Source organism: Salvia miltiorrhiza, unplaced genomic scaffold (assembly GCF_028751815.1).
Source record: "Salvia miltiorrhiza cultivar Shanhuang (shh) unplaced genomic scaffold, IMPLAD_Smil_shh fragScaff_scaffold_173, whole genome shotgun sequence".
Taxonomy (NCBI): domain Eukaryota; kingdom Viridiplantae; phylum Streptophyta; class Magnoliopsida; order Lamiales; family Lamiaceae; genus Salvia; species Salvia miltiorrhiza.
Genome location: NW_026651437.1, coordinates 1036833 through 1054237, shown reverse-complemented (window position 1 = coordinate 1054237; position 17405 = coordinate 1036833). Strand labels below are relative to the sequence as shown.

General features: G+C 35.7%; 1 protein-coding gene and 1 long non-coding RNA gene across 2 annotated transcripts; one reads left to right on the top strand and one right to left on the bottom strand.

Annotated features, from left to right (window-relative positions):
• On the bottom strand, nt 1–4189 carry LOC131002715 (protein WHAT'S THIS FACTOR 9, mitochondrial-like). The gene is made up of 3 exons (XM_057929185.1): nt 4085–4189; nt 2453–2561; nt 1–1510 (listed from the first exon to the last, which is right to left on the bottom strand). The coding sequence occupies exon 3, from the start codon at nt 1424–1426 to the stop codon at nt 194–196; it is 1233 nt and encodes a 410-aa protein (XP_057785168.1). The 5' UTR covers nt 1427–1510; nt 2453–2561; nt 4085–4189; the 3' UTR covers nt 1–193.
• Nucleotides 2570–3990, top strand: LOC131002716 (uncharacterized). Its single transcript, XR_009094386.1, has 2 exons — nt 2570–3434; nt 3737–3990. It is a non-coding gene; the product is annotated as an uncharacterized LOC131002716 (long non-coding RNA).
• Nucleotides 4190–17405: the final 13216 nt, after the last annotated feature.

Sequence of the window (17405 nt, the reverse complement as noted above, 5' to 3'; positions counted from 1 at the left end):
GACGAAGGGATTATATAAAAATAACACAAATAATTTAAATCATAATTTAAAGTCCCGCCGAATTTCGACGGGTTATACACTAGTAATCAAATTAATTTTGCAGCCCACGCAAAATGAGAGAGTCAGATCAACTGCAGCACACATGCAACCTCTGAGTATAAGGAACAACTTTCAGTGTGATCTGAAAAGGGAGTCACGCTTCTGTAGGATGAGATCTTCCATCTTCGGAGAGAACACTTTGTTGATCAGAAGCCTTGGTATTCTTGAGCCTCTTGTTCCTCATAATTTCTGTTGATTCCTTCATCAAAGCAATATAACTTCTCCTCACTTTAGCAAGTGGATGCGGATCAATAGCCTTCTCGCCGCGATAAGCTTCTTTCAGAATAGCTGTGCAGGTTTTATTCTTGAGCGACAAATAAAAGATATGTGGATGCCTCTCAAAGGCCTTGTGAACCTTCTGAGGCAACCCTAAGTATTTCCTCAAACAAAAAAGTGACTTTCTTTCAGCAGCATGTTCCACAAACAAACACAACAACTCATGTATCACTCCCACCACCCGTTTCTCTGATATGTCGCTGTCCGGATTCAAATATGAGTAGTCATCATATGGAGACACGTACGGCAGTTTTTGAAATTCATCCGACCAATCTTTTATCTTCTGCTTTAACCGCAGCCCCTTAGACGGGAACAATGGAAATGCAATTGCCTCATCAGCACCCCCATTGTATATTCCCTTCCTCATTGCATTCTGCTGCATCACTGACAAGATTTTATCACTTTCGATTACAGCCAACCCCTTTAATCCATCTTCTATGTCCACAATCCTAAAATGGCCATCACCTCCGATATACTCAGTAGGATCCCTGAAAAACTCATTAGGCAAACCTAGATACCACCGCAAGCCCTTAATGACCTTTAAAGGAAGCATCTGTGCACTGCCGCTCATCATTATAAACTTCTTCAATCTCCCCAAAATATCATCTCTAAATTCTTCATATACTAATCTTTCCTCTTTATCAAGCTCAATGGCTGTATCAGTCAGTCTAAACCAAGGTAAATTATAACAAGGACCTTTAAACTCCTCAAAGAAAGAAGGATAGTTCCTCAAGAACCTTATAACTTTGATACTTATATCAAATTCTGAGCCTTTTTTGGAGACAGCTGAGATGGGAATGGAATATTTGTCATGTGGCGAGGAGGATGTTGTGATAAAGAAATTTTTCACAGCGATTATGGGCTTCAGTTCAAGGGACTTGTGAATTGAATCAATCGAGTCAAAGTAGGGGTCCTTTTTCCATTTCATATATGCCTGCACATAAGTTTGTGCTTGAATGTAGGAGTAGGGAGGTGAAGGAGCACAAGTAAAGGAGGAGACACGGTTCTTATTATAGGTGAAGAGGACTTTCTCGAGAAGGACTGGCCTCATCAGTTCGCAGATCACTGAAAAGTGATGGTGATAGTACCCAATATGTGGTGGCAGCTGCAATGGATTCCTCAGCAACTCAATATCCTGTTCAAACCGTGCAATCTGGTTACAAATACAAACTAGAGAGCAAGGAATAAATTACATCGACAATATTCAGTCATGCTAGAACTCAAATCTGCTAAAACTGAAAGAGCTAATATAAGTATTGTAGTCAATGCATCTAATGATAGTTTTCATTTCTGGTATACCACATTAATATATCTAAACACTGGCAATACCAAGAAGCTAAAACGTCTTGTGGTAGTATACACAGGCTATATCTGAGAAATATTACTGCTCACAATTCTTGTAAAAGTTAACCTCATACAGTTTACTAGTACTACACTAATATTTCAGACAAAAAGAATCGGTCTTTCACTTTATTAATGAAAACGTAAGCAATAGCAATGATACATTTGAAAAAAAAGAATCATTAATACTTAAATTATAAACGCTTCAGGAACAAAATACAATCAAGGAATTTACATGACAGAACTACAATGGAATAAGAGTTGCAATATTTTATTTTAATCCAAGAAGAATATCAGGAAAACCTATGAACTTCAAAGTTCTGACATCAGTTCGATGCATTTCCAGCAACTAAATTTCTAGCACAAAAACAACCAATTGGCTCAAAAGATCATCTAAGAAACCAACACCATTGTGCAAAACTTATAGAATTTGTGGCTTCGGTGTGATGGATAGAATTTGTTACTTGGGTATGATGGATAACTTCATTTTCAAAGTGCTCAAACTACAGCAGCAGCCACGCACTCATTCTCACATTGTAAATTATGAGCGATTAATGTTGTATAAACACACTAGGAAAAAAAATCCCCAAAACCAAACATATACTAAAACCCACAAAATACTCTCTCTCTCTCTCTCTCGCGCGCGCGCACATGATACAGCAAAGAAGTTGTTTTGAAAAACCAATATAACATGTAAAGTGAAGACCAGAAAGATAGAATGCGACCGGAAATTTACCTCTGTTTAGAAAAGGGGGCGGATATTTCTCGCAGTAGCCCCCAACGCCACCGGAAACCGATTCTGACTCCGGCACCGAATACAACAAGTAAACTGTTGATGCTGAGCTCTGTCAAGAGGAAAAATAATTGCAAAGAGTAGCAGAGGGGATAAAATAAATAACCGATTTTTAATTTTTTATTAAAAAAATCTTAATACGAATAATCAGTTCTTCAATCAATTCATATCCTGAAACTAACTTAAAGTCTTAGTGGGTGCACTTAACTACTATGATTCATCACGCTGGGTTTTCAAAATTTCATGAATAAATAATTGAAAACTAAATTTCTTAAGTCAAGGACACCAACAATATCCTTACTCGATTTTCTTTAATAATTGGTTTTATAAAAAGAACTAATTAAATCATGAATACTTTTATTGCATGATGCAAATGCATACTTAGCATATGGTAAGTAATTTACTTAAAATATGCACATAATAATAATATGATATTATTATGAAATCATCCTTTAAAAAAAAAATAAAAATAAACACAATGTTAATTAAAAGCAAAGGCCGAATCTCAATTAAATAAGAATAGCCCATTTTAAAATTATTAGGTAGCAGCCCAACTAAAAACAATAGACATGGCCCAATTAAATAATAAAAACGGGCCCAACACTCATAAAAATCGGCCCAAGCCCCGGCCCAACAGACCAGCCCAGCAACTTAAACCCTACCCTTCCTTTCTTCATCCCTAGCTGCGCTGCGCCCCCATCCACTCTCTCTCTCTCTCTTCACGCCAGAAATCCGCCCCCTTCTCCCTCGGAAATCCGCCGCCGCCGAAGCTTGCCGGAGCAACAGCGACAGCCGCTGACGACGCTCGGCTCTCCCTCCTCAGGTCGACGGCAGCAAGGCCGCCGGCCATCACCCCTCTTCTCACTCAAACAAAACCCACACACGTTGACGCACCTTGCGCCGCTCACGGCCCCGGCGAGGAGCGGTGCCTTGAAATACGGCAGCCGAAGCCCCAATCCACGACCACCGCCCTCAAGTTTCAGTTTCTACTCCGGCTGACGACGACGGCAAAGCCGCCACGACGCCTCTCACCTTGACAACGGCGAAAACTATCGCCGCCGCCTCCCTCCACTTTCTGGCAAGACCTTCGCCCCTCAGCCTCTGTTCTCCCTCTTCCCCTTTCTTCTCTCTCTCTACCACTCCTCAAATCCCTTGGCCTATTACTCACATAACTACAGACGACGGTGCACGCCGGGCACCGACCGCCGTCCCTCTCCGATGAACCAGCAGCGACGAGCCGCCGTTCCACTACTCCTCAGACTCGACTCTCACACGCAAACATATGCAGCATCCCGACTCGATGCACCACCAATTCAAAAGCAGAGACTAAAATTCAAGACTCTCTATCTTTCTTCTTTTTCTTCAATCATGCTTCATATATATATAAACATGTACACAGATTGTATGCATTTATGTAAATAATTTGTGAATGTCATTTTGTTCAATCACTTATATGTATAATCTATAGATGCTATGTGGAAGTGATGTGTGTATTCATAGTTTATACTTCATTTCTGAACTAAACTGAAGCTCGATGTATGAATAAGAGAGGTAAGTGGTAAAACAAGTGGTTACCTTGGTGAAAGTTTTTGGTGGGTGCTCTGATTTCGGCTGACTGCTGTGGAATGGTTTAGAATTGTGAGGATTAAAAACAATGAAGGGTTGTTTACTTAACTAGGAAGTAGGAAAATAGATTTTGAGTTCTTACCTTGATGCACTTAAAATTGGGCTGGCTGTCAAACCTTGCGGGCCGGCCCGGCCCGGTCTAACCCAGCGGGCCTAGGCAATTTTTTGGGCCGGGTCGGGCCGGCCCAAAATTTCAGCGGGCCTCGAACAATGAAGCCCAGCCCGGTCCTATACGGGCCGTCGGGCGGGTTGGGCCAAAACGGGCCAAAAATTGATAAATTAATATATATATATATAGTTCCAAAAATTAATAAATTAAATCAAATTTAAGAAAAAAAAATTGAAGACAAATTCGATAAAATAAAAAGGGCCTTAAACAATCTACATCTAAATTACGTAATTGACTAAAATTAAATGTAAACAAATATGATTAAAACTAAATGTAAACAATATGAATACAAGTAAAAAAACAAAAACTAATTGCAAAAACAACAAAAACTGAAAACGATTTATTCACAAATAAATTAATACAGTAATCAAATCAATTGGAATCAAATAACAACCACCAAAAATAATCAAAAATAAATAAATCTTTCAAGTAAAAATAATTTAATATTGATTGTTGATTGCTAATTTAAATCCTAAGTTAGACTTCGACTCGTCATTGTCGTCAATTGAAGAAATGGACTTAGATTGGGTTGGGTCTATTGGGATTGGCCGATTGGGATTTGGGAGGAGATATAAATTTTTGAAATTTTCACCTATATTGACGGGCCGATTTGGGCCCGAAAGCCCGGCGGACTTTTTGGCCCGCGAGCCGCGTGACCCGACGGGCCGCATGGGCCGGGCCAGGGAGGCTCGGATTTTTTTGGGCCTTGGAAATCCTAGCCCAGCCCGGCCAAAACTACGGGCGGGCCGGGCGGGCCCATCGGGCCGGGCCATTCTCGGCCCATTTTGACAGCCCTAGCTGTAAGAGAAGAATCCTTGTGAACTACTGAAGGTGTAAGGAAAAGCCATGATGAAGGGCTTCAGTAAAGCTTTGAATAAGAAGAGCACTAAGGAATTGACTGCCACTCTTAGGCATGGTTTAAAGCTGATGTTTGGGGTTGCTTGGAGGTACAAAGCACGGTGTAGAGTGGGTGGTAGGAAGGTAGAGTACTAGAGTTGATTGGACAATAAAAAAAATTCAGGATTAAATAATTCAAACTGTAATAATTCTTCAGGATTCTCATAAGTGTCCACCATATTTGGAGCACGTCCTGACATTTTGTTGAAAACTCTATCATACTAGTTATCTTCCCCGGTTCTCCACTTGGGATTCCAGAAGTTACTTTGTTTCTACCGACTGACGGTCAAAAGACAGGTTGATGCTCAGTGTATCTTTCTAACTATGAGAATATCACCTTCTAGTACTTCGAGAACTGATAGCAAACTAAGTCATTCTAGTCATTACTGTGCTTATTGTGATAAAAGAAGATCTTATTGTGACAACTACATAGTGTGAGTCTATACATTGGGATGATGCTCTACTCAAGGTCAAAATCCTAATTGACAATCACCGAGATCTTAGTTATGTGGGCTGGCCAGACCCAGCACAACGAATCACTCAGTCAAATGGGAGCTTCGCCCCCAATCATGTCAACTTCTTATATCTTATTAAGCTCTAAGTCAACTTCTAACTTAAAGCACTTACTTTTAAGTACTTCAATCACAAATCTTTGGTATCATATAAGTCCATTCTATGTCGTTCTAGCGGTGCTATCACGACTAACATTCGTAAGGCATTATTGGGTGGTTCTCAAACGGTTTGTAAAAGAACTCATCATTCTAATCATATAGGCAGTTGATGAGGAGTGATATATGCAGAGTAGAGAAAGAAGACAAATCAGAGGAATCAACCTCTTCGGAGGAGTTAAGCTGGTCAGAAGAATCACTCTTACCAGAGGGATTTCAGTCACTAAGAGACAACTCATTCACCAAAGGAATGGCTCATGCCAAAGGAATGGTTCTTGCCAGAGAAGGCATCACCATCAGAGGAGTCATCCTCGCCAGAGAAGGCATCACCATCAGAGGAGTCATCCTCGCCAGAGAAGTCATCGCCACCAGAGGAGTCATCCTCGCCAGAGAAGTCATCATCACCAGAGGAGTCATCCTCGTCAGAGGAGTCATCCTCATCAGAAGAGGCATCACCATCAGAGGAGTCATCCTCGCCAGAGAAGTCATCACCACCAGGGGAGTCATCTTTGCCAGAGAGGTCATCATCATCAGAGGAACTACATCCGCCAGAGAAGTCGTGCTCGCCAGAGGAATGCTAGAAGACGCGGGGAAATCTCCCGCGTAAAGACAAAGTTACTGTTCTACCCTTCGACCACGCAAGAAGCCTGCGTGGGCACTGATTTTACCTTTTTACCCTCAATTGTAATCTATAAATAGACCTCAGCTCGTGTATTACAATCAGGTTATCTCATATTTTCGAATACAACAGTTATTTTCTCTTTCGCGCAAAGTTTCCGATCGCTTTACTTCATTCGTTCCGATCATCTCTACTAGGTATAGTCCACACTTTACATCTTATAGTTTAGGTGTTGGTTCTTAATTCACCAGCAGTGATCCTAAAATGATAACATAAAACTTTCACTCATTCATTCATACATACATACATATATACATTTGCTTTCTTTAAAACCTTGAGTCATATGGACATTAAATGCCCCTTTCATGAAAATTTTTGCTTATGCCGGAAAGATTCAAGGAATCTAACTCGACCATACATACATTGATTCGTTAAGGGCTCGGGTAGTCCCAAACGCGAAATAACATTCATTTAGTCGTTATGGGTTCGGGTAGTCCCAAACACGACAAATAATCATTCACATAGCATCATAAACGTAAGGCGCACATTTTCTTGAAAACTTTCATAACTTCGAATCTGTATATATATATATATATATATATATATATATATTTTTGAAACTATTATCGTACCTTAGTTGCGGCAGTGTGACGGCGAGCTGAGGGTTACTGACATTTTTAGAAGTCTAGAGATACTATTCTAGACTCGACATCAAAAACTTATGGTTATCAGAGACATGAAAGGAAACTTATGCTCTGATACCATTCTGTCACACTCAATTCTTGAATGAATAAGTATGATCGAGGTGTGAATAATTCATAGAAATAAACAAGGAACAACCTTGTTAAAACCCGAATAATAAGATAACGAGTCGGGCTAGGCCCCTTTGGATCACAAGTTTTGTTTAATGTTTCTGACAACCGACGTTCATTAACTCAAAACTAGAAATTTTAAATTGAAGCTCGACATGAAATCATCTTAAGTTGAGAAAACAAAAGATGTATAAGAGTTATTACTACAGCGGAAGTCTATATAGAAATTGAACCTTAGCCTCAGCTCAGTCCCGTCAGCACCGGCCAGCCAACCTACCAGGTCAGCTAATAGGTGTACACAATTCTCAAATAACGTGTTAGGTCAAGAGAGAACCTGAATCGATTCATTGTTGCGAGCCTTAAACGGAGCAGAGTGCACAAAATATTTTATTGGATAAACAGTTTACATTTTATTGAATAAACAATTTGCATTTCATTGAAACCGTATTCGGGCCGGCCCTGCCCAATCAATCTCCTAAGCCCGCTGGACTGGCCCGGGCTGGGCCGGCCCGCCCATTTTGCCAGCTCTAGCGCCAACCCCTGTATTGAATCGTAAGTTTTTCATTATTTGTGGATAGGAAATTAGGCTAAAATTAGGCTAATAATTACTGTTGTTAATAAAATTGCTAAAATTGTTAATAATTGAATAAAATCATTATTTGTGCAGATTTAGGCTGAGATTCTCGGCTTCATTTTGATTTATGCTAAAAAATGGATCGGTTCGGTGAACCGAACCGAAATCGACTATTTTATCGATTTGGTTTCGGTTCGGTTTCACACCTCCCATCGGTGCGGTGCAGTTCTCATTTTTAGGATCGGTTCAGTTTTCAATTTTCAAATTTTGGTGCAGTTTTAGGGGTGAGCATTCGGTTATATGGTTCGGTTTTTGCTAAAACCAAACCAAACCATATTTTAGTTCGGTTTAAAAAAAAAAACCGAACCGAACCGAATTAACCGAACAAACCGAACCGAATTAACCGAAATATTTATAATTAAAACCGAACCGAACCGAAAAACCGAATTAATCCGAAGAAAACCGAAATTTTCGAAAAAAAACCGAAAAAACCGAAATTTTCAAAAAAAACCGAAAATTCTAAAAAAAAACTATAAAATTAAAAAAATATTAGAAGTTAGATATTATAAAATTATAATTAAAATATTATAACATATATTTATATATATATTATAAATATATTATAAATATAATTCGGTTTTTCGGTTTTGTTCGGTTTTAAAAAATCCGAACCGAACCGAACCGAAAAACCGAAAAAACCGAACCATATTTTAAAATTTCGGTTTGGATCGGTTCGGTTATTCGGTTTCGAATTTTTTGCTCACCCCTATGCAGTTTTGCACCGAATCGAATCGATGATCACCTCTACTCTTTTTCTTTATTTCCTGTTGGTTTTTTGTGGTTTAGATGAGTACTTTTTTCCACTTCTTATGGTTTGTCCCTCTGAGTTTTTCTTAAGAAGATTTTAATGAGGCCCGACCCTATGTCTGTGACTGTGCATTCAAGGGTTTCGTAGGTTTTCTTTTTTTCCACTTTCTTGCAATAAAATTTCAATTAAGCAAATAAATTCTTGTATATTTATTTTATTTATATTTCATATTTTTTAATATTTTTGCGTCCCAGTTTGCACTTGGGTGCGCCTTACGCCTTTCTGAACCAAACATTCCATACAACATCGCAAATCCAATATTCGTTCGCACACCAGATTCAACAAACTCATTCAACAATCTATTTTCAACATAAAACACAATCATCAACTCAAGGTTCCTCTTGATTTTAAATTGTTACCTTGTTTACTCCTCATATTTAGATTTTCTTATAAATACTTTAGACATCTATATATAATATAATAAAACAGTTTAACGGTAAAATTTTACCGCCATATTTTCTCTCTCCCATAGAAAAACTATATTCTCTCTCCCACAATCTACCCCACAATTTACTCATTAGATATCTATTAATTAATCTATATCTATATATATAAATCATGCCTGAACTTTTTTCTACAAAAAATTATCTCTTCACTTTTCATTTTTTGTTTTTATTCTATTTTAAAAATCATCAACTTTTATTTATAAAAAAAATATTTGATATGGGTGTTAAATTAAAGGTGATGATAAGATCTTTAATTTGATATACAAATTATAAAAAATAAATTTAAAATAAAAAAGTTATTATCATTTAAAGTCACAAAATTATTTTTCTCTCTCATCTCTCATCTCTCATCTATACTCACATCTCTCCTACCTCCTTTATTTGAATATCACGTTCTTTTTATTTATTTATTTATTTTTGGTTTTTTTTTCTATTTCATTCCTTTTTTAATATTTATTTTATTTTGTTTTTTATATTTTTGTTAGACATCATTTTTTATATTTTCTATTTCTATTTTTTGTTATAACAATTTAATGTAACTAAAAAGATTAGACTTATATTTGTTCATTTTAGAACTCTTTAGCTTAAAAATATATTTTAAAAGTTAAAATTTATATTAATATAAATTTGTAGATAATTAATTAATTAATTAATTAATTAAATCTTAAAAAAGAATTTCAAATATGATTTAGATTTATTAAATTTTTGTATGAATTTTTATATTTCTTTATATTAACATATTTGTTATTATTATGTCTTAATTAAATTTAATATTAGATTGAGAATTGCCAATCTATATAGTATATAAAAGAGGAGTTTTTCTCCTCCATGTTTTTCCTCTCTTTTTTTCTCTCTTCTTCCACCAACATTTTCACTTTTTTTTTCTTTTTTTGTTATTATATTTTATTTATTTTCTAAACTTCATCAAATTTGATTCCTGAAAAAATAATCGTATGTATCTTAAATTTAATATAGTATAAAAATCATCAAAAACGAATTTAAAATGAATAATTTATGAAAAGTATAAAATATTTTATTTTTTGTCTCTTCATTAAAAAATTACAATTTTTAATTTATTTTGTGAGTGAAAATATTTATTATGATGAATAATACTATATAATAATATGCATAATGCAAATTTTCATTATTGAATAATTTTTAAATTTATTTAATAGTTATAATTATCATTACACTTTGTATAAATTAAAAATTTATAATTTTAAATTCGGGATTTTATTGAGTAATTGATCTGAATTATTATATTACATTTTAAAAATATATGTTGTATTTGTTTGTATTTTAATTTTTTTATTATTTATATATATTTTTATGTTTTTATTTAAATTTATCGTTTGATTTCGATGTCGGTGAATGGGCGTATGCTAGTTGAAACCAAAATCACAGTGCATTTGACCAATTCCATAGCAACAATCGAGGAGGGAGAAGCCGTCCGACGACGCGTGCCGCTGTAGCAGCCAGACGCGACAGAGAAATCGAGAGGGGTGAGGAGAGAAAGAGGCTTTTGCATCGCCGGAGACGAAGTGGCGGCAATCTCGAAGAGGAAAGAGAGGGCCGCGGCGATTTCTGTGTGTGTGCGTCTGAATTGAAAGGAGAAACGGAGAGAGAGAAGGTCAGGGGTAAAGGCGGCGGCGCCGGTCGGGCGGCAACCTTGTCGGAGTATGGAAAGGCGGAGGGCGACGAGATTTAGGGGAGGGAGAAGTTATCTGTACGAGGGTCGAGCTGAATTTATTTTCCATGGGCCACCAATGTTTTTAATTATTTAGCTTCAGTTAGGCCTTTTATTTTATTTTTGTGAGACTGGATTTATTTAATATTTCTTCCACCCAATTATAAAGTCTCCAAAAAAATTGGGTCATGCAAATTAAAAAAATGTAAATAAAGTAAATGAAGATAAAGTTAATGAGGAAAGAGATATAGAGAATAATAAAAATAAATAGAAATAAAGTAAATGATGAAAAAGATAAAAAGAGAATAAATAAAGTAATTTATTTTCTTTTTTAAATTAAAACATTATAAACGAGACGTTATAAATAGGATGAAGGAAGTATATAAGCTGACTTCAGCTAAATTGATTTTAATAAGTTGATTTCATATATGGGCTTATCATAGTTGATTTTAATGGACTGATTTCAGTTGAGCTGATTTTTTGTTGGGTTGTCTTATTTCTATTTATTTTGTGTCCAATTGAAGACTTGTTCTAGGTTTACTTATTGATTAAGTAGATTTAGTTATATTATTTTATGCTATGAATTAATCTTAGCACGCATTATTAATTAGATAAGCGGACTAGAAGCTGTAACTCTGAGTTGATTAAATGCGAATAATTAACCTTATTTAATCCTATCTCATGGATTATTAATAGAATTATTCGAATAATTATTTTTGAATAATAATTACTTGAATAATAGATATTTCATAGTTAAATCATATATTCTCATTAATTTAGAATTTTCCTCGAATCAAACACCTTACCTAATATTCTCGCAATAAAGGTAAATCACGAGATTAAGGGCTATCCGATGAGTCATTGCACCTTAGCAGAGCTTTGATATTTGGTGGGCTTTTCTGATGTATCAAATAAAGTTAAAAATTACGTTTGAATAATTATATTCTTTTCAAAATCATTTGAATTGTAAATATTTCAAGTATTGTCTTGCCATAAATATTTTGATATTTGTGTATGATATCTATCTACATTATCTTTGCCAATTTTATAATCCAATTCGAATTCTTAGGCCACGTTTGGTAGGGTTGATAAGCCAACATAGCAAATATATTTGGACTTGTTTGGTAGCTTAGATACGTAAAGTTAAAAGTCCAAGATTAAATAAGGCCCGTCATAATTTGTTAACCGAAAGTGAAAAAAATGAAGTCTTTAGAGAGAGGAAAGCGTGGCGATAGTGAGTGAGAAGAAGAGAGAGTAAATGGGGTAGGGAGGTCAGTGTAGTGATAGAGGAAGAGGAAATAGTGGAAAGGGGGGTGGGGTACTGGGGATTTGGGGGTGATCTGCAGTAGTCATTTTTATTTTGTCTTTTATGTTTTGTTTTGTTTTTTTTTTTACTTTAGCTATTTAATTTTGTATAAGGATAAAATAGTAATTTAACTACTTATTATTGATTATAATCTAGGTTATCAAACAAAATATATGTTATCTAGATTTTATATCTTAGCTACCAAACACAAAAATACCATTCCAATTACCCTTTATTAATTTACGTGTTTGATAGGAGGCCAAGATAGCTAATACATCCGGCCTATACCACCCATTTGGTAGCTTAAATACGTAACGAGGAAAGCCCGAGATTACACAAAGCCCGGCTTAATTTCACTATTCATCTTTGTTAGGAAATGAAAAGATATCCAACCCTTGTGTTTTGATGATACCAAAACCACTGAAAGACACATTCTAGCTAATAGTGGTTGAGTTTCTTGAATAGCTAGACTGGACATTGAATGGAATGATGACTGAAGATAGTAACTCAACTGAAGACTGCTTGACTGAAGGCTATACACAAGTCCAGAACACACTAAAGAATGCAGACTCAACTGAAAACTCCCAACTGAAGGAAACTGCATCAGAAGCAATCGAGGAATCTACGAGTCATGGAATTCGCCTCAACTAAAGAAGGGAAGTCCACGTGGATAACCTCCCAGACATGCTGCAATCTCTGAAGAAGTCAGAGGTATTGACTTTAAAATACGAAATTTCTTCTCTTGTGTAAAAGCCTGCAGCATCCATACCAAAGGATAAGAAGATCATTTCTCCATCCATCAAAGAAGAATGGAGACAGAGAACCTGAGCAGATTAATACGTTATCTTACAAACGACAGGATTCGAAGAAGAGATCTCCACCAATGGATCTATTCTTTATAGCTGTCTACAAAAAGCTCAGGAGGATACCCCAAGCAAAAGGGGAGTGGGAGAGAAAGAAAATCAGATTCAATCATCAATGTAAAAGCAACATCGAAAGATCAATTCGAGCTCAACCTTCACAAGTATTGAATCGAAGAAGAAAACAAACAGAGATTATACAATCAGAATGGCTGATTACAATAACTCTCTTAGAATCACTAGGTAATCAATAGATATATCTTTAGCCTAGTTGATGATTACTTGAGAGCATGTTTTTAATCCTAGTTGGTTATTACATAACCTTTTTCTTTCAGAGAGAAAAGTGTTTGTAATAGAGTTCAAGCCTAAGACCGAACTCAACGGTTGTTTAGTACCGTTAAACTAAACAGATCAGTTCCTTGGCACCTGATAAGCTAAGTGGTTGTTGTTTAGTACCAGTAAACTAAACAGTTCGATCCCTTGGCGCCCAGTAAGCCAAGTGGTTGTTGTTTAATGCCAAAAAACTAAACTAGGTGGTTACCTTGGTACCAGTTAAACCAAGAGGGAGTTCAGATTAAAGGTTCTGGCTCCAATTACCTTAGCATTAGCTGAATGGGCACGACAGTGTCAGGGCGTGATAAGTGTTAAATCCAATTCGGGGTGGATTGGTAGGTTTGTTGTGCACCTCTAAAGCATAAGCCCGGAATGTTTGTCAGACAAATAATCTGGCTGTGGATGTAGGAGAGATATCTCTGAACCACGTTAAAAATTCTTGTGTTCTTTACTTGTTTTCAGTTATTTTCTTTATCTGTGCTTAACTGTTTTGAACTGAACTGGATCAACTGAAAAGTGTAACCAAGGATTTTACAAGTGACAAACATTTTCTAAAGGCTATTCGCACTAAGTTTAAATTTCGCTGTTGAGTTATTAATCCTACTGACGACTCAACTGATAGTCAGAGCCATTAATAACTCTACTCTGTTTTACAAACTATAGACTGAAGACTTACATGGACATCAGTTAAGCTCAAGCGCTCGACTGATGTCAGTCTACTGAAGCATCTTCAGTATCAGTCTACAACCTGTTTTCTAACTGAAAATTGGTTAAGTTTGTTTTGATTGCGAAAAATAGCTCACAGGTGTATTCTCCCCCCCCATACACCTGTCAGACAACCCTCCAGGACCCCAACACTCTTTAGATACCATATCTGGCCCTCACCCTTGGATAGCTATACCAAGTTGAACAGTAAATGGGAAAAATCATCTCTAAGGCCAAATTACCCTTTGAAAAGCTATCATCGGTGATAGCAAAAATGGAGAAGGGTCGCGCTGTTCACCACAGAAACATCGCCGTCAACCTCCGCCGCTCACTGCAAAAACACCGCCGCAAACCTCCACCGCCCCCTGCAGACCTCCCTATACTCTTTGTTCCTTTTATTTTATTTTTTATTTTTTTTGCTGATGTTGATGACCATCTAACAAAAAATCCAAAAATAATTTGTTTTTCCCCATTTCCTTGAGAATAGATTTGTAAAGATCTTAGAAACTTCAAGAATGAGCTCCCTGCATATTGGAGCTTCGTCAAATTATTGAGATCTATGTCTTAGGGAAAATTTTGTGTTGTTGATGATTTTAAGGTAATTTTGTATTTTTCAAATTGTGTTAAGGTTAAAATTATAAAAGACCGTGTTAGTTTTGGTTTTAATCTAGGATATCAAACATCAATTTTATAATATCTAACCGTTATATCTAAGATACCAAACAAAAAGAAATGATACTAATCACCCTTGTTAATTTGAAATATCTTAATTTTATCTATCTAGACAAATCCTAACTTGACTATCAAATGGGGCCTTAACATATCTTGATTTTATCTATTTAGGCTAATCTCAACTCGGCCATCAAATGGGGCATAACGGATCGCTATCCTACTAGGATTAGTGTACACATAGTGACCGTGAGTCATTGAGAGGGTTGGCTGGTCAACTATTCGTGAGAGGTAGTCACTTGTCTGCCACACAATATTAGATATGATAGATTATAACTGATCAGTTGAACATTAGATTCACAAAGGAATTTAGTAAGCTTAAGCCTTTTTAGCTAAAAACCTCTTATTATATTGTTACAATGGCATGACAAATTTTACAGTATATAAGCATGTACATAACTTTTGGCATATGTTCACTGAGTACTCTCATACTCAGCCCTGCATATATTTCTAACTATGCAGGTTGAGCAGTGAATGCAGATGATGGAGTACCGAGTGGAGCTTTTTCCGTATTAAATTAATTACTATTGGCGATGCATGTTTTCATATATGTAATCTGTTATGTTATCCGCTGCGTACACTCAATTTCAATATAATATAAGTTATTTTGATATCATTTGAGGATTTTTCGCAAATCTCATGAAATATATATGTGTTTGTATATATTGTGTATATATTTATATCAATATATGTATATTTAATTCTTTCTTTCTCTCAATTAATATATATAGATCTGTTTCCCGCATACTCTCTCTTTTTATGAAGCTATGGTGCAATTTTACCATCACAATAATTATCAAGATGAAGATTGTTGAGTTGTTGAACGTTGCTGATGGTTTGAATTTGATTATCTGTTATGTCGTTAAATGTCAGTGGATTGAGCTCTTCATTTTAAGTTTCTTTCTTGTGAGAGAGAAATATGGAGGATTGTTGAATAACTTGTGTAGAATGAGAAAGGTAGAAATTAGCCGGAATGTCTTGTTGAAGAAAGAGTGTGGCTTTGTATAAAAGTAGTCGAGATGGTGATGGTATAAAGGTAGGAATTGATTGATATGACAATTAAAACCCTTCTGTTAAATGCTCAACTTAAATAAATATACAATGCATAAGAGTTTAAATAACTAAAATTTACGAAAGCTTTTTTAAATCATTCTATTGGAATTAAAATAAATTTGTTTTTATTTTTCGGGCGTGAATCATTTTAAATATCTATGTTCAAAATTATTCTAAAATTAGTGAGAAAGGAACATGGTATTACATGATGAAATTAATATTAGGGTTGTTGGGAGAGAATTTTTTTAAATTCAAGATTCAATGTGCTTTTTCTGAAAAGCATTACACAAGTAAATACATTTTGTCCGTGTGCAATTCTTGAGTATGTGGTATATAAAAAGTGGGTAGTTGACAATACTATGTAATTTTATATATTTTCACTGTTGGTTTTATAATTAAGTAAATATGTGTTTTTAAATGTATGATATTTTTTTTTCTTAATTAATTTTTTTTATTTAAAAATGTATATTTTTAAATATTATTTAATTAAAACTAAAATTATAATGGCTAATAGTACAAAATAAAAAACAAAATATAAAAAGTATTATAGGTCATGTCGGTGTCACTAAGATCGAAACTAGCAGCAGCCATATTGTGGTTATCGACCGCCACATAGGTATTTAACAATAACAAAAATGTAATGGAGAGACCACCTGTTGGGAAATAAAAGAATATCCAATCATTTGTTTTGATGATACCAAAACCACTGAAAGACACATTCTAGCTAATGGTGGTTTGAGTTTCTTGGATAGCTAGACTGGAGTGAATACAAGATAACTGAAGATGTCAGCTCCACTAAAGACTTGCTCAATTGAAGGATGCACACAAGTCCAGAACATACCCAGAGATGCAGACTCAACTAAAAGCTCCTAATTGAAAGAGAATGCATCAAGAATGACTGAAGAAATAAAGGACACATGAATAACTTCCAAGACACGTCGCAGATAATAAAGAAGTTAGAAGCATTGACTTTAAAAGAAGATGTCCTTGTACCTGAGCCAAAAAAGAGACGTTATCTTCCAACGGTAGGATTTGAAGAAGAAGATCTCCACCAACGGATCTATTCCTCAGAGACGCCTATAAGTAGCTTAGAAGATCTCTCGGTCAAAAGAAGAGAGGAGAGAGAAGAGAAGATTCTGATTTAATCCTCAATGCTGAAGCCACATTAGAATATCAAATAGAGCTTAAAATTTCTTAAGCATTGAATCGATGAAGAGAGGATCTAAATGTTGTGAAATCAGTTTTACTGATTACCTGAACTCTCTTGTTGTAACTAGGATTTTCACTTGGATAAATCATTAGCCTAGTTACTGATTACTTGAGATTCTGTACTCAGTAATCCTAGTTGGTATATTACAATACCCCTTTTCAAATGAGCGAGAAGAGTGTTTGTAATCGAGCTTGAGACTTAGACCAAGCTCAGTGGTTGTTTAGTACCAGTAAACTAAACAGTTAGGTTCCTTAGCACCCGCAAGCTAAGTGTGTAAATCCAACTCTATGAGTTGGTTGCTGTAAGGAGTTTCCTTTCAGTATAGGTTGTTTTG